Source organism: Oncorhynchus clarkii, chromosome 3 (genome assembly GCF_045791955.1).
Source record: "Oncorhynchus clarkii lewisi isolate Uvic-CL-2024 chromosome 3, UVic_Ocla_1.0, whole genome shotgun sequence".
Classification (NCBI taxonomy): domain Eukaryota; kingdom Metazoa; phylum Chordata; class Actinopteri; order Salmoniformes; family Salmonidae; genus Oncorhynchus; species Oncorhynchus clarkii.
In genome coordinates, this window is record NC_092149.1 from 54940356 (window position 1) to 54966179 (window position 25824).

Here is a 25824-nt window from a genome sequence, read left to right on the forward strand (position 1 = left end):
GTATATCCATGGTTACCTGCTTGACATTTCTGCCTGTCACATCTCCAACGGTGCCAGTAGACAAGAAGCTACATGGTCATCGGGCCGGGGGCCAAAACTCCTCAATGTTCTGCTCATTGTGCCGGTACATTTTCTGGTGGCGGAGCAGTGGCAGGGACTCCTTGCCACACCCTTACAACTGGCCTTCCTTTAGATGTTAGCTCTTTATTCCCCTACTAATTTCCTTCATCCTCAGCCACAAGTTGCCCTTTTCTGCCTCTTACACCAGCTCTTTGGTTGCCTCCCTAGATAATAAAATACAAATCCAGGAGGCAAAAATGGATTTAAAGAGATAAAAGATTTATTACGTCTTATTAATTTAGGATACTGTACTTTATACATAACTTTCACAAGTTACAAGTTTACTGTCAACACAATATCACACCCCGTTTAAGCAGCTAAACCGGGGTAAAATAATTGACAAAACCTTTCATAAACTTAAGACCAGCTAGTTATAACTCAAGGTGAAACACGTTCAATGTTACTTATTTGACTGAGACATTATTAAATATCAGTTTAATTCTCTCAGAGAATTATTGAAATCATGCTGAGAGCACATAAGTGACAGTACAGAAAAACCCGGTTAAATTAAAAAGGAACAAATGACGTCTGAAACTAAATGTAGTAGTGTCTCGTTAAACTACACAGTAGTAAGCCAATACATTTAAAGAGAAAAGGCAATTTGATACAAAATAATAATTGTATGATTTGCCAACTACAACTATTTTCTAAAACGTCACTAGCCTTAAAAGCAGTATAAGATCAACATATACACATACATCATTGATTCCTCATTAAGTTTCTGGCGCAGTATGTGACTATTAGTGTTTTCAAAGTTATTGTACTACTATGCAAGGCAAACAGAGCCTTCGTTTTAGGTTGGAGGCCAGTAAAGGTTCCTCAAGTTGATATTTATTTAATACAAATAAAACTTATTAGGACTCTAACACATGTTTTTAAAAAGTATGACATCTGGAAAAACCACAATGTGTCAGTAATGATGTTATTTACAATGTTTCCTAAAAATGTCATATTCTTAAGTAACATGAATATTTCCTCAAGGGTTCAGAGTCAAACATCAACGCAATGGACAGGTCACTTAGTAAGCAGAAACATTATTCAGAAGAAACGGATCTCCTATACCAAGAAATTACGTACATGGAAACACCCATAATTCTAATGACAAATCAATCCGTGTGATAAAATTAATGGCACATGGTTGAGTCAACATGTTTATGTAATGTAAAATGTACTGCAATCCTACAATCACTGGTTCATGAAACAATCAAACTACAAATGGAATGTTGGTCAAAGAACGCACATAGAATTCGACCCAAGCTCCTATTTTACAAGTGCAGGCAACTCTGAACATTTAAACCACATCATGCTACCGGCAGACGTAGCCAAACTAAATCACTCACATAAACGTTGTCAGTTCAAATCTGATTCAACCGTTGAAGTTTTGTAACGAGACAGGTATTAAAATCTACCTTAAAAAGCTGCCAGTACATCTTATTGGAACAATCAAAAAACACTAAAAAGTTAAACCCTTCATCTGTTATGTGCAAAATGAAAAAGGCAAAACAATTAAAGTGTCTGCTCCTTACGTCTTCTCACCATAAAATAAGGATATAAAAGGCCATTAAAAACAAATACATTCCAAGTGAGCCACAACACACTTTGGTAAGGTCTCATTGACAATGCACTGATTCAAATCATTACAACTTCAAAGTTCACAGAGGTCCAAAACAAAAAGGACATGTGTACAGTTAAATAAATAAATCAGAATGACTAGAAAACAAGGTGGAAATAAGACAATCATTTCCATCTTCGAACCATTCGTAAAGGGCCTTCTTTTGCATCTTTACCAATTTCCAACAAACCATTACATTGCATTCCAAGAAAATCGAAAGAAACAGAAACCAAACAATGAGCAAATACAGTATAGTCCAAACCGAAGCTGAGTGAGAGTTCCTTTCCCCTACAGAGGCAGCAGCGAGGCTGGGCCACTGCCTGCGGTGCGGTGGGGCTGATCAGCTTCCTGAGGGCTGAGTCTGGATGGTGGACAGGGCAGCGCCACGCTGTGCCTGGCCATCCTCTGTGCTCTGGTCTGCTGTGGCAGGGGCGGAGGCAGCAGGGGTCATGGAGGAGGAGCTGACTCCGTTGGAGGTGCTGACGGAGCTGTGCTGGATGGCCTCGTTCTGGGGGCTGCCTGGGACTGACATCTCCTCACAGCTGTCTTCCTTCTCAGATGCTGCAAACACACACACACACAGTAAAAAAAAAGGCCTGTTACGGCTTTATGGTTCGATCATCACCCGTTTTATACAGTACATTATTGCAGCAAAAGTGCTTGTTAAAGTAGACGACTCACTTCAACAAAATGCAGCCTATATTCATTGCACTATGATCATATTCCAAAATAGGATCAGGAGTAACCTCTGTTGGCCAATCTATTTAGGAACTAATATGTATATCCTAGGACATTTTGTTAATACTACTTACTGTTTTTTCTGCTCTTAATTAAAGTTCAGTTACAATGTCAATTTAAACCAACATCATAAGGGGACATTACATTCTGGGGCATGTGGCAGTGTTTCCCACTCCTCACTGCGTTCTCATTTGTTTTTTGCTACCTTGCCAACTACTGCAGCGACAGATGATTACAGCACCTGATTTTAATGACGCTCACACTGGAGAGTATGCAAGATTTGGAGTCGAAATGCCACCAGCTGTTAGGCAGTTGCATTGAATTAATTGGATCCTGATGAGAAAAAAAAATCCTCTCTCATGCTCCGACTCAAAGGAATGAGGAGGACCACTATGATAATTAATATAGCTAATGATATGAAGTCAGTTGAAATGGCACTAAGTAATTAACGATTGTGCTTGGTATTTGAGAATGTGAGACACAGACTCCATAATAAGAGAAGTTTGCAATAAAATTGCATTTAAAAAGGCCCTGTGTGTGTGTGTGGGGCTCCCTTGGCGTTCGCATTGATCAGACTTTGATCAGGTGATTTAGTGCAGGTGAATGTCAAAGCACCGTAAATCGCTCTGCCATTTCTCCCTGCATAAGGTCGATCCCCTTGTAAATCAACCTTTTTGTTCCATATTCCAGTGTGTATTATTACTCTTAATGGCATTAAGCACAGGAGCGGAAGGCGAGAGTAGACTGCTGATATATTATCTGGGGGGGGGGGGGGGGTAAGGACTGGGAGAAAACACAGAGTAGCTGAAAAGACCTCTGCGCTGAGGCAACACCATGATGGAATCTTTACATGATCTGCCTTATGTTGTCACAGTATTGACAGTACGTAAAACATCAACTGACCATGTAATTTCAGATACGTGAGGGTAGCCACCATTAATTGGATATTTGAGTGATATAAAATAAAAGTGAACTATATCTGACAAATATGAGTGGTTTAGCTTCATTTCCCATCCCACATGGGATCTGCCTGTCAAGAAGCAGAGGGGCGCATTGCAGTGGTGTAAAGTACCTAAGTAGTACTTTAAAGTAACTTAAGTCGTTTTTTGGACAATGTTTACTTCACTACATTCCTAAAGAAAATAATGTACTTTTTAATCCATACATTTTCCCTGACACACAGAAGTACTCGTTACATTTTGAATGCTTAGCAGGACAGGAAAATGGTCCATTCACACACTTATCAAGAGAACATCCCTGGTCATCCCTACTGCTTCTGATCTGGCGGACTCACTAAACATACATGCTTCTTTGTAAATTGTGTCTGAATGTTGGCGTGTGCCCCTAGCTATCCGTAAAAATTCATACAAAATTCTAGTTTGCTTAATGCAAGGATCTTCAAATAGGTATACATTAAGTATATTTTAGCAATTACATTTACTTTTGACACTTAAGTATATTTAAAACCAAATACTTAGACGTTAACTCAAGTAGTATTTTACTGGGTGACTTTCACTTGGGTCATTTTATTAATAAGGTATCTTTACTTTTACTCAAGTATGACTAATGGGTACTTTTTCCACCACTGGTGCATTGCCGATTAACGTTACTGTTAGCTGATAATGTTTACTTTGCCAGCTACAGGTAGAAACTTTGTACAGTTGGCTAAACATTGTGGTAAGTAGACCTAATGCACATTTTTCTTCAATGTAGACTTACCCGGTGAAGTTAGCTAACATTATCCCATGATTTGATGTTTTTAAATAGTGTTTAATCACGGACCACGTGAAATTGGCTGGCTGGCTAGCTAATAACATATCACATCAACATGGCTAGTTAACAAGTTCACTTTCAGAGGATAAACTAAATGGCTACATATAATTACTGTTTGATTTGCTTGCCATCAAAAGCGGTGATGACAGTAGTCCCACTGACAAATTTACCAGAACGATGTCAAGCTCTTTCCAAACGCCTAATATCTGATGAAGCAAGCTAAATGACACGTTGTTTGCTTTATAGCTAGGATCAGGCTAGCCCTCAAGTACAGTATTTGAAAACTACTTGATCAATTGATGTTTACTGATTGCTGTAAAACTCCGATGATAGAGCTTAAAATGTGGAATAATCGGAAATGTGTAGTTTTGACTGTGCTCTTCAAGGAGGTGATATTAAAATCAAATAGTTAGTTATACATGTATTTACCAATCCATTGAAAACGGTTTTAGCAGAGCTGGGGAGACTCCCAGCAGCCAACTCGAACGCTATCGTAACGTTTTATTGTTAACGGTACAGTAGAGGCTTGTATCATCTAACTCAACCTCACCTTTCAACAGAATGCTTCCGTAAAGTAATGGGATCACTAGATGAGGCTATATTTCTCCATGGTATCAACTAGCTGCAAGCGATCCGCCTTCGCTGAGGTCTAAGATAGGAAGAATCCTCAACAATATGTGAGAAAGATGACCCAATTCATCTGCAAATGGTAGTCAAAACAATCCAGACAACCAAATGAGCACAGTCTGTGACAGGCCAATATAGCCTGGGAGTCATCAGTCCTATAATATGCATGAGGCGTGTCAGCGACAGTGCTATGGTTAACAATAGGGATGTGGAATGAACAGTGGCGCTCGGTGACCGCGGCACCTCTCATCGAGAAAAAGCCGCAGTCTTGTCAAGCTCTCCGCTATAATGGACTCATTTTGGAGGCAATCATTGTCAATACAAGTCAGCGGCAGACTCCTGAGCACTGCCGAGACGTGGCTATGCGTACACGTTCTGCATATTGGCCCATCTAAAGAGAGATGGTGAGTTATGAGCACAAAGCTGAGCTGACAAAAAATCTAGAGAGGCAAAGGGGGCTGAAATGGTGGAAATTAAAAACTATAGCCTGTTCTTACAAAAGTGCTTACACAGTGACTGGCGAAACCTGGCAGCCATTAAGTTTTACAATGAGCACCTGAGGAACAGGCACTTCTGGGCAAAGTGAGTCAACCATCGCCTCCCAGACAGCCGTTCTACTGACAACAGCAAATTGAAACTAAGAGGCTGCATAAGGCAGACACTATGCACAGATTTGCACATTTCAAAAGGCATCATTAAAGAATAAAAAGCTAAAGACTGATGCATTTAGGTTTCCATAATGGTGCAGGTGAATCACATTTAAAACCATATGACTTGAAATGACAGCTCAAAACAGATGACTTGCAGGAGACAAAAAGGCACATGAATAGACAAACTTCTCTGAAGTTTTTCCAAAACCAGAAAATGGCCTAATGTGTCCATAGCTCTGGAGGTGTCGGGGCTAGGCGATGAGCGAGACGTGTCCCTCTGGCGAGAGGTTAGCAGGGCTCGTTTTGGATGTATTTGCAGGGCGGCCTGGGGCTGAGGATAATGGAACATAACTCACTGTGATAGGCAGATTTCTTCTGCATGGCGGTTACAGGGCAATCTTTATGAGCCAGAAGAAGCTGCTTCAGCCGAGCCACTTCATTTCTCAGCAGGGTGACTTCACTCTGCCAGAGAGGAGGGAAACAGACAAAACACACACTCACTCCATAAAATGGAGACTTGACTGACTGCCACATACTTCCAAACAGATACCCGAGTCTGATAACCATCTGTATTGTATGCATCTCTGATTGAAACATACTATATTTAGTGCTAAACCTTCACCATCCCCATCCCATGAGGAGCATGACCTGTCAAACCATCGGCCATCAACGACTGTCTCTGTGGGGGGCTGTGATGTGCTAGATAAACCTTTGTTTACATCACAACACTTGCTAAATCCACCTCAATCAGTGTAGACGAAGGGGAGGAGACAGGTTAAATATGGCGTTTTAAACCTTGAGACAATTGAGACATGGGTTGTGTATGTGTGCCATTCAGAGGATGAATGGGCAAGACAAAATATGTAACTGCCTTTGAACGGGGTATGGTACTGTAGGTGCCAGGTCCAGCATACACACATTCCCCAGTTATGAAAACAGCCAGGTTTGTGAGGAGACTTTAGCTACTATTTTCTCAGTACCCAAAACCATTATGATTTTATTTGACAAAGGGATAACCACAAGTCATTTCTCTCTCATTGTCTGTCTGTATGAGAGGCCTATATGACCATTACATTACTGCAGAAATACTCATCCCCCACCCATCCCATGAAGAAGAACAGACACAGGGAAAGGTAGCTAACTGGATAATGGATGGCAAGGTGAATAAAGTATGATGCACTTTTTCAATTATGTTGCTCCTTGCGCTATAATTACGGCTCTTTACTGGCACCCGACCAACACATTTGTCAGAGGTGAGCTCTTCCGATTGTCAGCACAACTTTGTGGATTCTGCTGAGATTTACACTCCCGTGTCATTACAGTCCCCATGGGAGCTGGGGATTCTGCATGCAGTAAAGAGAGGCCACATTACGTTGAAGGTGACTTTCACTGGAATTAGAGCAGCCGGAGGCCCACAGAACACCCTATGGCAGATTTAGACTCTTTCTGTTCTCCTTTTAAATTTTTTTTTTTTTTTAAAGGACTATGGCAGCTTAATCTATTAGTCTGAAAGCGGCCAATTTATGTGAATCCAGATTATTAAACAGCTGGTAGAGCCCTTACACATCTCTACCACACCACGCTCACTACGCAACCATCTCTCATTACAGATAAACAACCTAGTTACCACTGCTGCTTTGTGAACACGCTCATCCTCTCCTCCTCCAGGTATTCCCTGTTGATTATTATTATTTGTGCCCTGGTCCTATAAGAGCTCTTTGTCACCTCCCACGAGCCGGGTTGTGACAAAAACTCACACTCATTCTTATGTTTAATAAATCATATAGTGTGTGTGGCAGGCTTACAATGACGGTTAAAAAAATAAAAAAATAATTGGGAGTGCGCTGACCCTGGTGCTAGAGGGGGTACGCAGCTGGAGGTGGAATGCTTGAAGGGGTGCGGGACTATAAAAAGTTTGGGAACCACTGGTTTGGATCAACCCTCCAGTGCAGGTGCAGCTCACAGAGAGAGATCTTTTAGCATGGCTACAGGAAATAGAAGTTATGGTATTGATAGATGTTGGGTGGCCCCAACAAGCAGCGTTTAGCGAATACTTTGATTAAACTAGCTACCGTATTCCGAATACCATTAAGACCATAGATTGTTGGTATGACGTGGAGGAATCTAGCCTGGTATGGACTACACAACCAGACTGTTTGTTATTGTTACTACTGCATTGGTGGAACAACTAAACACCCAGGTCTGATGAGGTGCACTATTACAACCAGGATGTTAAACCCCGAAAAAAACATAAATGGCTGCATTCCTTATCCAATTAATATGCATCATGTTGTCATACAGTAGGATAAAGCATGGCGGCCTGAAGAAGTTTAACTTGTTTCTAAGTTTGTGAATTAATAGAATGGGAGCAAATGGTCCTTTCCTTCCTGACTCGGAGGCCGGGAGCCCTGTGGGTTGCTGCCTGCTCTGACACCTCATTAAAAAAAGCCCGTTAAGGATGATGTTATAGTAATCGTGCATCATTAAGGCCCACTCCGCTGATCAGTTGGGCCAATGTGTCAGCACGGGAGTTAGAACTAAAACCGCACCGCTGATTAATGCCTTCATATAAAAGAACACTTTCATTCTGTGACATTCAATTTTCGCCCGCGACTTATTCCGTTCCTCATAGTTAACAGTGGTGCTCTCTGCGACCCCGTCCTTCCTCAGTCCCTCTCTCCGTTCCTCCACCTTCATCTGCTTGCGTTCATTTAACCCTTAGCAGGTACACCGATGACCATCAAGGGTGACAATCGGTTATTGTAACGGAAACTCATCACAATTCCCCCCTCCATTTAATTTCCCCTTTCCCGCGTTCTCTTTCCTCCCCCCCTCCTCCGCCTCAACCCCCCCCCATGTCTTACTTTGCCTCCATGGACAAAGAAGACAGCAAGCAAATAAAACAGCACATCTCATTTAATTGTGTGGAACGCCAATGTGCCGCACCCCGAATCACACTTATCAACAGAGACAACAGTCACATGAACTGTAGAGAACTTGTCAGCGTCAGATCCTAATTGCTTTCTGCAAAATGAAGGTTCAAAAAGACACCTTTCCCTGAGAGATTTTAGAGGCCATCCAGTAAACTGCTGAGACAGAAGCGAGGACACGCTTGTGTGCGGCTGACATCTGGAGGATACAGCTTTATTGACAGGGATGTATCGGAGAATGGGGGGGCTCGCACGCCGCCCGCTGTCACACCGCAACTCCTCTTAATAGGCTTTAATGACTTCATCACCGCACAAGGGGAAAAAGAAAACGCACGCACACAGTAGAATCCCTCATACCTGATGCAATAAGCAGTTACTAAATGGCAGACTGAGCCAAGGTGTGCATATACCTGTAGTTGTCCGTTCATAGAGTTGAGGTCCTCAGCCTTCTTCTCCAGCGAAGACACCCAGACCTTCCTCTTCTGTCTGCAGCGGGACGCCGCAGCTCGGTTGCGTTCTAGGAACTTACGCCTCTTCTCGTCCGGGTCCTCGCTGGTGGCTCTGCGCCGCCGGCCCCCTGTGTGCTGGGCAGGGTGTGCCTTAGTCGCCTGGCATGGAGAACAGAATGCGCGGCACAAATTCATCAGAACCAACCTATCAAGCTCTATAACACATAGGCTATAAACATGTATTTCATGGCTAATGTAATGTTCATCATAATCACTAGTTAGGGTATTAGGGTAATAATATATTAATACCCTTAAAAAAAAGGTACTTCAATGGTTAGTTGTGGAATAGCCAAATTTAAGCATAGCGCCCTCTGGTGGCCAGCTGTGGTAGTGTACTCACAGGCGTCTCAGTGGTGGAGGTGGCAGGCTGCTGGAGGGTCTGGGGGCAGGGTTCCTCAGGCGGGGCCAGGGGAGGGCCAGGAGACAGAGATGGGGAAGGGACCAGGGCCGGGGCTGCATTGTGGGTCACAGCACTGCTCTGGACATCACCAGAATCTCCATTGGTTACCTGAGGGAGCTGCTGGCTTAGCACTGCCTTCAGCTTCTAGGGGAAGAAAACAACACAAGAGCACATGAGCCTCGAGACAACACCTCTCTGCAATGTAGGGATGTTCCGTTTGAGTTGAAAGTCATGAACATAGTCTTGAAGTAGACCAATGAGATAAAAAAAAACAAGGAGTTGCAAAAGACGAAACCAAAACACTATATCCTGTATGATGGGAAATTAGACATCAAAACAAAGACTTCCTCCAGTAATGTTACATAGGAAATCTAATAGCTGTCACGGCCAATATCCTATTCCCCTGATGAGCTGGGGATGTCAACTTGTCAGGGGAAGCTTTGCCTCTTGGGTGTGTTTATAACATAGTGCCCCCCCCCACCATCTAGAGCGCCCAACCCCCTTCTCTGTCCCTGGGCATCTGTCAGACAAGCCATAAAACTAGCTAACAAAGTCACCAGGAACACAGACATCTACAGTGCGTTGAAGAGACAAAACAACTATCTTATAGGCGGTCCTCCTAACAAAAGACATATACAACTACATCCTTCTAATCTACATGTAGCTAGTCATACGACATACCGGGGAATTAAATCACATGCCAAATCCATATTTGTAATTGTTTTCATGTTTTACATGAAAATCTACGCAACACACTTCCCCCGTCCTGCATATTGATAAAGGTGACAGACAGTAATTTAAAGCCCAAATACTCCACCATCAAACAGTGAGTAAACAAGCTGAAGGTGAATGAGCCATCTCAACCCGTAACAAAGTGAGTGGGAATACATTTACATGGGAGAACAGAGGAGCACATTATTCTAACAACTACCTTTTTGCCAGACCAATCTATCTACCAAATTAGTTTATCGTGTAATACCCTTCCAGAAGCTCTTCTGGCAGAAACAAGATATTATTCTCCTGGAATGGCCCATAGAAGGAGGGAGAAGCCAGTCAGATTCATATTTCATTTCTGCCACAGAAACCTCATCAGTGTAATAACCCTCCATCTCATGGGTGTTATTCAACCATCTGCTGCTGTATTACTTATCTTTATTTTGCAACTAATTAACAGCATAATCTTCTAAATTCAGCAAGTTAATTATCATTATTGTGGTCTTTGCAGCATCATCAGTCCTTGTAAAGAGCCGTCTCCGCGCCCCCGGAGAGCAGGGTGGGTGGGGGGCTGGCTGGGCGGGGGGCTGTTTTCTTGACGTGGGCTCATTAGGTGTTTGCTGATGAGCTGAGTGTGGTGGTGGTGGTGGTGGTGGGGGGGTGGGGGGGGCACCGGGGGTGGGGGGTTCGCAGGTCAGCCAGGATTCTGCTGAACAAAAGGTTCCATGCAGGGTGAGGCTGACTTAATGTGCCTCTCCGAGCCCATGCCAAGATGCCCCCCAGCTGGCTCTCGGCAGAAGCCCCCCCCCCCCCGGTTGGCCTCGGCGACGGCGTGTTGAGCACAACGCCATCTCTGCGTTTGTCATCCCTGCGCCCTGCGAACCCAATAAACCACCCCTCACCCACCTTAAAGTCCACCCCCCCCCCCCCAGCCCTCCTTGTAAAGCTTTACCTGTTAATTTTCAGAGGTGCGGCGTGCTGTGAGCATTTACAGGTTCTGTGATACGTGCTTCATCACCGTGCCGATGATCTACCCAACAACGGTCCAGATCTCTGCCCTTCAACAGTCACTACTAACACAAAGGGCCAGAGGCTGGAGACACTGCTCATCCACCCTGGTTGAGGCATTAAAAGGGATACTTTGGGTATTTTGAGTCCGATGAACTCGTAGATACCATTTTCATGTCTCTGTGTCTAGTATGAAGGAAGTTAAGAGTTTTTTTTGTGAGCCAATGCTAACTACAATGCCTGGAAGTCTATGGGTATCTGCTAACATGCTGGTATCCACAAGACTCTGGGGAAGTAGATAAAGGGCGTCATTGCCCAAATCCCAAAGTATCTCTTTAAGCCAGGTCACGGTCATACACCATTCACTAGCATCTGTAACACATACTCAACATTAATGACAATTTGTATCAAATACAAACTGCTAACATCATTGCAAAACACTTGTTTCTAGTTCCCTCTTCTGGTTAAAGCAAGGAACTACATACAGTACAGACATAGTACCTACAGTATTGGCATGAACTACTATTGTACATAATCCAAATGTAACATTACTTTGTGGATCAATTTGACATTGTTTGGGGGAATTTCAGGCATGCACATATGTACAGAACCCTTGACGGTATGTGTAAGAGACAAAGACATTACCAGCTTAGCTTCTGATTGGACGGCTTGAGGCGAGGGCGGTCCAGGGATCCCAGGGACGTTAGGCACTACGGTGACGGGTCTGACAAGCTGACAGCACAGACACACACAGAGAGACCAGCACAAGGAGAATTAGTCTCTCCCAGTGAGAGGCAGGCAGCCCCCTCCCCTCCCAATATGTGCACACACACACACACACACACACACACACAGAGAGAGAGCGCCGTACGCTCAGAGTTTTCCTCATATCTCAGCCTCATTAGGCTGGATGGCCTGTTATTTTGTGGAGGCAGCGCCACATGGAGATGCACCATGTACGCTAATGAGCTCCTGCCTGCCTGTGTGGAAAGCATATGGACAGAAGGGCTAAGCACAGGAGAGGGATGGAGGGAGAGACGAGCTGGAAGGCCAGAGCCGGGTCTCCTCTACCGTCTCCTCACAACGAGACGGATGGAAAAGGAGAGAGAGGAGGAGAGGAAAGGGGATGAAGGGAGGAGGGGAGAGGAGACCCAGCAGTGGGATCTCTTCCTTTCCTCGTCAGTGGCTCCCCACAGACTGGGAGAACGGAGGTCTTTTCCCCGCTGCGCCGCCATCAGGAGATAATCATCTGCTGCTCAGTGTTCCACACAGACAATCAGGGCCAGAGAGAACAAGACAAGGACCCTGTCTGTCTATCGTCACCAGCCACACGTCGCTCTGGGGGAACTAGGGACAGGGAGATTTCTATAGGGCCTACGATATGGCTAGATTAGCGAATGTCCTTAACAGACACTGAAGCATAATATCCAGGGGTGGCATATTAATTGATTGCAACACATCCAGTCTACCAGAAGTCAAGTGTGGTGATTCAAATTGTACAAGGACAAATGGCAGTGAGGCACCCTGGACTGGAACATACAACCGTTTGGCCTACTCACTGTCTTTGCCAAGGTGACATACAGCTGCTCTCTTCTAAGGCCCATTAGTTCCCCCATCGTCCCCTGCCTGTCCAACGCATGCCAAAGACACTAGTGCCAAAGTAGTAAATAGTGAGCCTGTTCTAGGGGCTGAATACATGGCATTAACTAATCACTGGAACGTGGATTTAGGTCTAGTTAAAATGGGCCTGAGCGAATGTGCAGCACGCTGTAAATCCATGCATTTAAAATACACATTGGAACTCCATAAAGCAACGAGCTTGACATGCAATACTTACAGGAATTGCGGTTGGAATATGTACACTAGATGCAATGGTTGCTGGGATTGTGACGGGCATGGTTTGTCCATTAGGCAGCTGAAAGAGTACAGGAAAAGTTCCAGAGACTGGACTGGAGGGGAGAGAGGAGACTATGGGTTACACAACAACCAGCAAAATAATATCTAGTCATGTTATGTATTAAATGATTTCTCCTTTAAGAAAGTTATCATACACTTCACACTACAACAAAGAAACACAAAACAGACACTCAAAAGGAACATAAGGTAACGTAAAATGGACAGCAGAACTTTGTGGATTTGTACTCGTACGATATGGTACCAGTATGGGTCACTGACAACAAACCAAAGAGCATACTTTTCAATGAACCATCTTACCACAAAATGCAAAACCATAAAGACACAAAACATAATTACAAAAAATAAATTAAAAGCAAAAACACGCAAAAAAAGTTATACAAAAAAAGATCAAATAATTAACATTTTTTTAGTTACTTACACTATTGGTCTATTAGAGGATGGGACTTGGGTAATTACAGAGCTAGATGTTGGCGATGGGAGAGCTTGCTGTATAACAACACTAGCGTCTGAGGTTGCTAGGAGTACATTTGGGACTTGGAGGGATGCAGGATGGACTATAGTAGAGGTTGGCAGTGAGGTCGGCTGCAAAGATACCTCCTGAAAACACCATACGAGACCTTAGCTGCATTAAAACCTTCAATGACAACCATTCTCTAGATTTCAACCACGAAATAATGCCCTAGTTGTGTGTCATTCTTATAGTACAGATTAAAAGATGGATTGATTAATAACTGCTAATAGACAAGGATCTGATGTACAAAATATAAAAAGGGATTTATTGATCCAAATAATTTTTTGCAGTTCTGGTACTACTGTGTACTATTTTAGGGAAGCAGTGAAACTATCAACCAAAGCACTGCAAAAGGGAATCAGTGTTTCAGTGATCCCAGTAAGAGCTGTTAGTCTATGATGAAAATATTCAAAGATGCTGCAAATGAGCATATGAGGGTAAACCTTATCCTTAGACGGCAAAATAGTCAAAACAGTAGTTTAACTCTGTTACATTGGGTGGTCATTTGAGGGTAATTCACTCTGAGCTTATTGCAATGTTGTTGAGCAACATCTCTGATAAGCCATCCATTAGAGTTCATGGACACTGTATTAGCACAATTATGACACCACATCTGAAAAGTTAGTCTATATGGTAGAAAATACAATTACTTATTCAGCAATCCGAGTATTGTCCAACCTTCAATGAACACTTTTCAACAATGAATCAAACTGTTTGGGTTGAATATAACCCTGGCTGTTCAAGTGGTGAGACAATAGTTGTTAATGTCCAAAAGTAAAGATTTAGAATTGCCCTACATATCAACTGATCCACCAGGATATCAATGTATGAAGTATACCAAATCCTTTACCTTGTCGTCACTTGTTGTAGATTCCGGATGGGGCAGAGGGCTGCCCCGATGTGCCTCCACAGCTGAGTGGTCCTCAATTTTATTTTGTATGATCATTGGTGTGGCAAGAGGCGACAGATCCAAGGGCATCTGCATGTCAGAAACAAATATCAACAGATCAGATCTGGAGCAAGTGGTACTACCAAGTCAGCCTTAGCTTTGATAGCACCACTGGATAGTAATTACTCACCTTTTTGAGGTCATCCTCAGTAGCTTTTTTGAAGTCATGCTCAAATGGACTGGTAAGCTCATTGAAGAGTCCCACTTCCTCACAATTCTTCAGAAAGCGTGTAGGTGTTGGTGTTTGGTCTGCAACACAAGACAGTGTCTCTCTCTCATACCACTTGAATGAATACTAACATTTAGTAATTTAATTGTGGGCTCTTGTAGTGCATACCAGCAACGATGACACTGTTGTCCCTTGCTGGACCAAACTTGAGTGTCATCTCATGTTTATGTTTGTGGACAGCCAAGTGGTCTTCGTTTGTAAATCGCTATGGAATGATGAAAATGTATAATTTAAATATATAACACTTTTCATATATAACCAACAAAGACAAACCAAATGGACTATAAAAACATACCTGACCACACCCAGGAGCAGCGCATAAGAAAGGTTTGTCATCACTCATATTCAGGAACTCCTTTTATACCCTGGAAAGCAAAATTAAAATCATGATTTGCACTGTTGTAGGTAGAATGTCCCAGATCAATGATCATCACCTTTATAGGAGGCTCGGTCAAATATTGTATCTGCTTTAGGACTTTGTGTGGGAACAAAGCTTATTGATAGCAACTTGGCAACTGTCCCTTGTAAATGTATGGTCTTTCTCTGAGTCAGAAGAAAGAGTGAGAGACATTGCTGGTCACATAGACAGAGGATATCTATCAAAATGAATAGTGGAAACTCGAAATATGACAGATGACACAACTGTATATTTAGCTAGCAAGATAGCTAAAGCATCACTAGCTAGCTAGGTAACGTTAGTTGGGTAACCTACAGCAGCAGTAGCTAGCTATTATGAAACTGACAATGCAATATTTCTGGCTAGCTTTAATTCAGCTAGCGTTGTCCTTATTTAGAAGACAAACATATTAAATGCAACAATTTAGCCACAACATTAGACACAAACCTTGCAATTTAAATTGTTGACAAATTCAGCACAAGCTAACAAAACAATGCGGGTGGTTTTGTTTACACAGCCCCTCACCATCATCAAGCTACCAAGCCCTATCCATCCACACCGCCCATTTAGGCAGGGTAGCATCTGCAAGCATATCACCGTGGCCATATTAGCTCTATTTATAACTGCTAATACAGACAGGATCTGCATTCATCACAGACCAATCATTTTTATTCAAGCTTATATCCCCACGAATGCCAAGAAATCGTTACAAGGGCGATATTTTTGTGTACAATCACTGTCAGTTCTTGGACACTTACCCACGGGCTCAACCCTTGATATCAAAATCCCACGTCTGTACAACGGTCTCGCGAGAGCAGCATATTTTCCGTATACGTCACTTACTTCCGACACACCACAGCCACAGAAAAGCAGTCTGCCACCCGCCAGCAATAATATAGAAGTACAGAGAAATCAAGTCACAATATACTATTTAAATTATATATTTTACTTCAAAGCTAGTCATGAGATGCTGTTATAATGCCAACAGAGATGTGGTGAATACAACAAATGTGCTGGGACAATGCCACATCCCCAATACAAAAAAAAAAGAAGCACAGTAGCAGACACAAAATTGTCCAGAATATTATAGCATCCAATCTTGAAAAGTTCTTGAGTAAGGGAACAATCCATAACGGAGTCCAGGTGAACAAGGCAGGGTCTTCTGTCTTTGGTAGAACAAACAACTCTGCTTGAAAGCAGTGGGAGGTGGATCCCACTAGAACAGAGAAGGGATAAGAAGCATCCTAAATACCCCCAAGGATGGGGAAAGCCAGGTGATGAGTGAATGGTATTACCATCTGTGGGATGGAGAAATTAACTCCACTGGAAGGCAGGTATACACACCATGGTCTTGTTCAGAGCACAAAATAGTAAAACCTCTCAAACACTGAAAGTGTATTTTTGCTGTACAAGTTCAGGTAGTACCATCCTTAGTTTTTAAATGTTTTCTGTTCCCTGGGTCTTAAACTGGACGACATCCGGGAGCTTGGGTATGAAGGGTGACCATCTCCAGAAAATACATGCAGATTCCTTTTACATTATCTTTGTGATCTTTTATGGCATTTTTGTGAGAACGTAACCATCGCGTCAAATACATTACAGATCCAATTTCCTCCAGGCCCATTCGATTTGACAATGTACCTCTAGTGTTCTTAGGCGCATTGAAAGGCTCTAAAATCTATCACTACAGGATAAATCAACTTTATGCAAGCTTAGCGTGAACCAAACTGTAATAGAGTTGTTAAGGGCAATCATGTCATGATCTCCAGGCTGAACACGTTCATGCAAAGAACGTCCAAAATAATCTGGACCAGTGACCACTATTTAGCACAATCAAATTGTGGTCTAGATTTATTTAATTCCATTTACAAGAGCAAGTGCCCACTTGCTGCCTACTTACAGAATGCTATTGACCTGCACTTGAACCAACAACAACATAAATGTGGACCCACAGAAGCAAACACATGATGCACTGAAAATGGCAAATGCACCAGACTGATTTACATTACGTCTAAGCAGTTCCTTTGTATAATCCCATGTTGACATTCAATAGAAGCTAGTTGGCGTCTTGATTGTGGTGAAACATGATTCCTTACATAGAAAACATACTGCCATATGTCAACTAGTCAAATACATGCATTTTAATTATGTAATTTCTTACATTTTTTACAATACATGTTTCTGTTATTTTGAGAGTGTCGGACAGACTTGAAAATGTACATTTCCATGACACCAACACAGAACAATTTTGGTAGCCACAATAAAATATGTAGTCACATCTGTAATTACAGTTTCTATAGACAGATTTTTTTTACATAGCAAACAAGATTAAGAAAGCAACCATCAAACAGAATAGGCCCATAGCTTCAGACAGGGCGAATCCCAGGATAGCGTAGGAGAAGAGCTGCTGCTTCAATGATGGGTTCCTGCGGAAAAGAACAAGACAAACCATTATCAGACCATTTCATGTCAAATCTGTTGGAAATCATAATTTTTCTGAAAGCTGACATTGACAAGCACAGATCTAGTACTCAGTTTGTAGCAGTGGACTTACCTGGCATATCCAATGATGAGACTGCCGAACACTGTTCCAATTCCAGCACCAGATCCAGCCACTCCGACTGTGGCGGCTCCAGCACCAATGAATTTGGCAGCGGTATCAATGTCCCTGCTCACAGCACTGGTCTGGAAGCCTCTGAGAGCTACCTGGGTGAAGGGGCTCTGTGGCATGAGGGCTACGTTTCTCTGAAAAACAAACACCTCCTTAGTGATGGGAAAAGAACTCCAACATCAATAACTATTAAAGGGATTGACAAGCTTTGGAAGAGCATAAGGACCCACACTACAAGAATATGTTTTTCACCTCTGTATTGACCTCAGGCCTGGACAGCATAGAGGCAGACAGGGGTCTGTAAAGAGCCCGGGAGCCAGCACGGACCTGCACCAGGAACAAGCACAAAACAAGAAAGAAACATTCAAAAAAGAAACAACATTCTGCTTGAGAGCCTACACACAGGTGATCTTAAAGGCAATAAAGAAAAATACAGATGTTAAGGTGCAAACACGACGGTTCAAAGTGCAGCACAAGTGTTTCCCTCTGTCAAAGGCAGCACAAGTGCACCATGGGCTGTGGGAGGCACCTTGACAAAGCTAGTCACTGTCATTGAAGTGGTCAAATCTCAGAGCCGTACAACTGCATTCCCATTAAATCATCAAAATGCATTTTCAACCAGGATACATGTAATATTCTTTCCTCAACACTACTGGATACAAGGCTATATTTAAAAAACTTTTTTGTTAAACTCATTTTACCAGCTGAGTGCACTTAGCATAAGCTAGTGTCATGCCTTTAACAGTTATCGTACCAGTAAAAGTAGCTATAACCTGTTATCCATGTTGTAGCTAGGTTTCACCTGAACCTGAAATATTTCTAGCCAAACATGACCTTGGGCAAATAGCCCCGAACACACATAAAAGGGAATAAGAGAGCTCAACAAAATAAGTCACTAGTTAGCGTTAGGTGGCTTTCTTTCTTAAGCACGCAAATCTAAGTGTCATGTTGACCTTATTCATAACTACCTAGGCTATAGCTAACAGGCTACCTAGCTAGCTCCTAGGCCGGGTCTAGTCTCAGATGTGCAAAAATCGCTAACGTTAGTTAGGAAACTAAAATAAGAGCCTCTCACTTAATCAAAGAAGCTACTTCTATCATGCAAAACTTGGAGAGATAATGGCATTTCATTGCAACTATCGTTAGCTTAATAGCTACCTAGTTAGCTAATACCCTTGTCAGGCAGCTCTATTCAAGTTCAACACAGGCCCATACGAATACAGCGGAGAATGAGTTCAGATGTAATAAAACATTGGTTTAATCAGATTGAGTAAAACATACAAATAAAAATACTCACCAGAGCCGGCGTGGAGACGAACTTTGCACAGGCGTACATGATCAATTTAGTCTGTTTTAACCTGGTCGGTCAAATTTGATTGAAGCCGGGTCTTTCTGCAGAGACAACACAAATATAAGGTCAATGGGTTTTAAAATGCACGATGCTGAAAATAATGACAGTCCAATGCACACAATAGTCCGTACAACATGCACCCCTCACTTGTGTTGTGCTAGGTGTTGTTTTAAAGAAGGATGAAAAAGGATTTACAATGGACAATGTCTAACATATCCCTCTTACCGACTGTAGAAGGTCGAACCACAGTAGAGAAGTGCGCACGCGCATATCGGTGTTTATAGATTCCCGGATGAAGATTTTGGGACAACGGAAGGTCATTTCACTATAACTTTATTAAACCAGTTCAACGTTTGAATTAAACCTAAAGAAACCATGAATGAAACCCTGTACAGTAAATTTCAGTGACAAAGATTTTTCTAGATAAACTTTTATGTATACCCTTTTTAATAGGTCAGACCTATTGTCTTTAGTATTATCTCAAAACCAAAACATTCTAAAGAAATAGCACAAACAAGCAGGGGAAGAATCAACTTATTTTCTTCAGAATGTCTGGCTTAAAGAATATCAGCATTAGACAAAAATATGATTGAAGGGTTGATATTGACAGAACTAAGCAATCAATGATTGGATTATTTAAGCCTACTTTTATTTAGCTGTACAGTATATGCTGAATTAGGCAACAGGCAATTGGCAACAATTCTATGCACGTTGTTGGGCACATTATGGCCTGCCTAGTGGCTCATCTTGAGCATCATCGTCATAGGCCAGGTGATACAGGAATGCATGTATTGTATTCATTCATTCATTCATTCATCCATAAATTAATTAAGTAATTAATTCATCATGAAATCAAAATCATATTTTGATGTACATATAAAGTCATATACTATTTCTCCCCTGTTATACAACTCATTGAGTAGACAGTGCCTTCAACATTTCACCTAGGCCTATTCTTTCCCAGTGCATCTGTTGAGGTGTGAATTTAACACTACCCAGAGGGGACGTCCCAGGGCCCTGTCTAGGCATCTCTCTGCTTGGAAGTGTAGCTGCACACCAGGAGGATTTGTAATGTTGATGAATGGCTCGCCAGCAGCTGGGGCTGGAAGGTAAAGGTAATGAGGATGGGGATCGAGCCCCTCTTTGCTGCCGTAAGACTGCTCTAAGGGAGGAATCCCCCACTGGTTTGTCAGGTATGATCTTTGCGGGTGCACAGGGGGTTGAAGTCACAGCCTCTAGATCTCATGAGCACAATGTAGAATCAGTCCTACTAATGTTGCACATAAACCTCCAACGCCCTATGGAAATGAATGAATCAACAGTCACTGAAGGATCCATTTCATTTTTCATCTCACTGAAGAGCACAGATGAAATAAGAATAACTTTATTTATACAGAGTACAGTAGCACTGAGCTGGAGTGCATCTTGATCAACCAAAGGTAGAATTCTATAATTGCATTTAGATACATACTGGTATATTTAACGCACAATGTAAGTAGTGGAATAATGGAAACTGTGTAATGGGACATAGGTCAATTTTTTGTTCCAATCAATTGATCAACCTGAAATGTAGCTATGTTGACAATCATATCATGTTACATGTCATGTCCATAGCTAGCAAGTATTTCTATTTATAGGGATTTTACATCACCATTATTACAGAATGTATCACAGTGTCATGCACCATATTGTTACATATTAATTAAAAAGTCCATGTCCTATGGGCCAGTGGAGAAGAAAAAAAATATTTCTCTTGATTCCGCCTGTCAGATAGGATTAAATCCATATAAATAGATTGAACGGATGAATCATTGCCTTGAATGGGGAGTCCTGCTTTATTCATTCTATTTTTAGCCATTTAATCCTATACCCGATAGACAAAATTTAGATAGATAACTTTTGAAAAACTAGGCCCAGGTTACACAAAATAACCAGTCCCCTGTGCTTTTCCTGAGCGCAGTCAGTGGGATTAAAGTCCAGCAGAGGGTGCAATTGAGGCTAATGTGATGGCTGTGACCATCGCCTTTGTTGTCAAGCAGGGTCGAGGACTTTGGTTAACTACAGGAATGTCGTAGGCTTACTGTTCTTCTCACAGTTTTGCGGTCATCATTTTTGACATGACCATATCCACTGAGTGAATTTTATATCCCATATTCCAAGTGTATTTCATTTATTCTTAAATGATACATATGGTATTTACAGGTAACTGACAAAATAAAGGAAACACCAACATAAAGTGTCTTAATAGGGAGTTGGGCCACCGCGACCCGCCAGAACAGCTTCAATGCGCCTTGGCATAGATTCTACCAGTGACACCATTCTTCCACAATAAATTCCATGATTTAGTGTTTTCTTGATAGTGGTGGTGGAAAACACAGTCTCAGGCAACCGTTCAATTGGGTAGAGATCTGGTGACTGAGACGGCCATGGCATATGGATTACATCGTTTTCATGCTCATCTAACCACTCAGTGACCACTAGTGCCCCGTGGATGGGGGCATTGTCATCCTATGGGGGCATAGCCATGGTAGCCAAAATAATGGCCTGCCCAGCATGACTCTAATCATGACGGGACATTAATTGCTTTATTAACTCAGGAACCACACCTGTGTGGAAGCACCTGCTTTCAATATATTCTGAACAAAAATATAAAGGCAACATGCTAAAATGTCAAAGATTTTACAGAGTTATAGTTCATTGAAGGAAATCAGTCAATTGAAATAAATAAATTAGGCCCTAATTTATGCATTTCACATGACTGGGCAGGGGCACAGCCATGGATGGGCCTGGGAGGACATAGGCCCATCCACTTGGGAGCAAGGCCCACCCACTGGGGAGCCAGGTCCAGCCAATCAGAATGAGTTTTTCCCCACAAAAGGGCTTTATTACAGACAGAAACACTCCTCAACACTCCTCTCCCTCCTCAGACAATCCTGCAGGTGAAGAAGCCAGATGTGGCGGTCCTGGGCAGTTGTGGTTACACGTGGCATGTGGTTGTGATGCTGGTTGGATGTACTCACAAATTCTCTAAAACGACATTGGCTTATGGTAGAGAAATTAACATTCAAATTGCTGGCAACAGCTCTGTTGGACATTCCTGCGGTCTGCATTCCAATTGCATGCTCCCTTAAAACTTAAGACATCTGTGGCATTGTGTTGTGTGACAAAACTGCACATTTTAGAGTGGCCTTTTAATGTCCCGCGTACAAGGTGCACCCGTGTAAATGATCATGCTGTTTAATCAGCTTCTTGATATGCCACACCTGTCAGGTGGATTGATTATCTTGGAAAATGATAAATGCTCACTAACAGATATGTAAACAAATTTGTGTGCAAAATTTGACATAAATTAGCTTTTTGTGCTAATTAAACATTTCTGGGATCTTTTTTTTCAGCTTATGAAACACGGGATCTACACATTAAAAGTTGCGTTTATATTTTTGTTCAATATACTTCGTATCCCACATTTACTCATGTGTTTCCATTGTTTTGGTAGTTACCTGTATCTTTATTCTTGACAAGGTAGTAGAATGAATATACAATAAGTGTACAATGTCTGTTTTTGTAAAGTCCTATTTAAGTGTAGCTGGCAGATCATTTTCAATGTATAGGCTACATGATACATACCATACTATGTGTGCTCTACGGCCAAAATCATAGTATTTTGAAGCAGGAGCATATAGCAATGTATTAATTGCAACAACTAGACAGACAGCATATCAAAGAAGTGGTTAACCACCTGAGGTCACTGTCTTAGTGTCTAATTAACAGAACTGCAGTACGGGGGGGGGGGGGGGGGTCCACGGCTGTGGAAGGTGAAGAAAGCACAGCCCAGTCTCTCCCCTGACTCCCGCCTCCTCCCTCGCTCACTGAGGCATGCACGCTCTGCTCTCCCTGTCTGTGGTGTTGCATATAACACTCAGAGACATTCCATTTGCATGCCGGCCCCATCAAGCTGGATGCACTCAGACTCATAATAAAAGGCATTGACCCCCTTAACCTTTATGAATTACAATTTGTGCCTGCAGCACGTCCTGTCAGAGGTCTCAGAAATGTGGGCACCTCAGCCGAGGGGTGTGTGCGTGTTGTTTTGCAGTTGTTAAGGAGAGGGGAAAAGGTTTTTACAGCTCCTCGCCAGAGCTCCTGACAAGCTGGGAGGAGGCGAGGCGCTCTGACAGCGGAGGCAGGCCAGAGAAGGAAGGACTGCAGGCAGCGCTGCTGGTGATGGCTCCATGCTAATCTCTAGCTCTGGATGCACAAATATACTGTATAGATAGACCCACTGATATCTATGACAAGGCCACGGCTAAGAAGAAAGTGAACTGGAGTTTATCAGTGGTTTAAATATCAAATCAAATCAAATCAAATGTATTTATATAGCCCTTCGTAGATCAGCTGATATCTCAAAGTGCTGTACAGAAACCCAGCCTAAAACCCCAAACAGCAAGCAATGCAGGTGTAGAAGCACAGTGGCTAGGAAAAACTCCCTAGAAAGGCCAAAACCTAGGAAGAAACCTAGAGAGGAACCAGGCTATGTGGAGTGGCCAGTCCTCTTCTGGCTGTGCCAGGTGGAGATTATAACAGAACATGGCCAAGATGTTCAAGTGTTCATAAATGACCAGCATGGTCAAATAATAACAATCACAGGCAGAACAGACCCTTACTGGCTACTGTCATCTTCCGTACCATCAAACTCATGTTCACCTTTAATGGCATGTTTACTATCTACTTGATCACTTGGAATTTTTTTTCCTAGATGGCCTTCAAACAGTTGGTCCAATAACCCATGGCACTGTAGGAGGGGCCAGAGAGCTCAGTGATACAGCTGGAAATCATCCTACAATATCCAATAGACAGGTTCTCTCAAAGAGAATGCAAAGATTTAAAGGACATTAGTATTCACAAAATATATATATTTTCCCCACAAATCCATAATAAAACTGATCTTTGTGCTGCTGGTAAGCAGGGCCGTTGGAGTGAGGCAAGAAGTGCTGAGGCTTGCAGTATCATCATTCTTAATAGATCCTGACTTTATAGGCCTGTAACAACTCTACAAGCAGGCACCCTCTTGTACTGTGTCTATATGTTCTGAGAGGGAGCAGGGTAAGGCTGGTTTAACCTCATTCTGCTTGGAGGTTCTACATTTCGACACCGAAAGCATTTGCTCCAACTACATCAACAGAGAAGCTATAAAATGGGCAAAGCTGAAAATAGAGCCAAGAGAAACAGCCACTTTTCATGGACACATGTTTAAAAGGGAAACATAAAAAGGACCAAAAGGTATTAATTTCACACACTGCGCTCAGTTGCACACCATATAAATTAGATTGAGACAAAAGGGTCGCTCGGGGCCGGCCCTGGGCATAAGCGGTTGCTTAGAGCACCCGGCAGCTCAGATATCATAATAGCATGGCATAAGTCATGGCAAAAGGTGCAGAATTTCATACATTTGCAAACGTTTCTCTCCGCTCCATGGCCAAATGTGTAGAATTGCAGGATATTAGCTGTAAAACTGCAAGTTCTTCTCTCCTTCCATGGTAAAAATGTGTAGAATTGTATGAAATGTGTTATGAATTTACAAATGTTTCTCTCCACCCCAAGACAAAATGTGTAGAATTGCAGGAAATTAACTTTCAAACTCTCAGCCATCAAGAGGGGGGGACACTAAAATGTTTTGCCCACGAGGTGGGGGCCCTCCAGCCAAATCTCACTTTGATCCCCTAAAAGGGTGGCTGTAAAATACTTGGTTGTTTTTGTTCCACAGACTTCATTACAATTGATTAATGAATACAAAATTATATTGTGGCTGGAATTAAAACGCTCAACATTCCAAATTCTCATCAAATCACTATTTTAAAAAAACAAACTTTATTTAACTTGGCAAGTCAGTTAATTAAGAACAAATTCTTATTTACAATGACGGCCTACCCCGGCCAACTGTGTGCCGCTCTATGGGACTCCCAATCACAGCCAGATGTGATACAGCCAGGAATCAAATCAGGGACTGTAGTGACACCTCTTGCACTGAGATGCAGTGCCTTAGACCACTGCACCACTTGGGAGCCCCCTAACTTGATTTTCTTCAGAGCAGACTTTTAGTGTTGAGGGTGGATCGGCAGTGTAAAAGATGTAGAGGTCGTGGGGCAATCATGCATGTAATTGTAATCATGTAATCATCCACAGTATATTCTGATCAATATCAAATAGAATTTAGGTAAAGAAAAAAACTACAGCAATAGATATATTCTCTTCAAGATTAAAAATGAGCATACCCCTCTATCTCCTTCCTCTTTCTCTCCCCATCAAAATAGTTCTGCTCAGCATCACAAGTGGCAGTCAGTGGCTTCATGTGAGGTAGCGTGGCTGACAGGGGCAGCCGTGCGATGATTGGTTTACAGATGTGCGCTTCCTCTGGTGTCTTCAAGGTCACTGAGATTTACAATCAAAGCGCTTATGGCTCTTTAATAACGGGCGTCTGAAGCTGATTTAAAAAGCCAGGAGTTGTCCGCCGTAATGGAATGTGCTTGGCCCTTTTTTTGTTCACCACTTTGTGGTACCTGAACATATCTGCATATGACATCTAAGAAAGGCTCCCGAACATGCAGTTTCACAAACAGACGGAACGAAGGGAGACGGTTCGAGCAGGCACACTTGCAGACATATGGAGAAGTGTGTTGATGGACAGACAATATGTGGTACAGGTTGAAGAAAGCTGCATTTAGAGATGTGATTTCTTATCAGTTTTCTGGGGGTAGTTAACATGCATTACTGTAAAGAG

General features: G+C 42.5%; 2 protein-coding genes across 3 annotated transcripts; both read right to left on the minus strand.

Moving 5' to 3' along the window:
- Positions 1-319: 319 nt before the first annotated feature.
- LOC139398469 (activating transcription factor 2) lies at positions 320-15875 on the minus strand. Its single transcript, XM_071144429.1, has 12 exons — positions 15843-15875; positions 14983-15052; positions 14796-14892; positions 14589-14707; positions 14360-14488; positions 13417-13595; positions 12919-13030; positions 11727-11813; positions 9300-9503; positions 8861-9058; positions 5877-5982; positions 320-2293 (listed from the first exon to the last, which is right to left on the minus strand). Exons 2-12 carry the CDS (start codon positions 15028-15030, stop codon positions 2073-2075), a joined length of 1500 nt encoding a protein of 499 aa, XP_071000530.1. The 5' UTR covers positions 15031-15052; positions 15843-15875; the 3' UTR covers positions 320-2072.
- Positions 15876-16904: 1029 nt separating this feature from the next.
- LOC139398483 (ATP synthase F(0) complex subunit C3, mitochondrial-like) lies at positions 16905-19354 on the minus strand. Of its 2 annotated transcripts, none has more exons than XM_071144434.1 (5): positions 19272-19354; positions 18993-19087; positions 17948-18022; positions 17639-17829; positions 16905-17510 (listed from the first exon to the last, which is right to left on the minus strand). In XM_071144434.1, the coding sequence occupies exons 2-5, from the start codon at positions 19029-19031 to the stop codon at positions 17396-17398; spliced, it is 420 nt and encodes a 139-aa protein (XP_071000535.1). In that variant the 5' UTR covers positions 19032-19087; positions 19272-19354; the 3' UTR covers positions 16905-17395. The 2 variants fall into 2 exon arrangements, with proteins under 2 accessions (XP_071000535.1, XP_071000543.1); XM_071144442.1 differs by having other exon boundaries at positions 19194-19304.
- Between the last annotated feature and the right edge of the window lie 6470 nt (positions 19355-25824).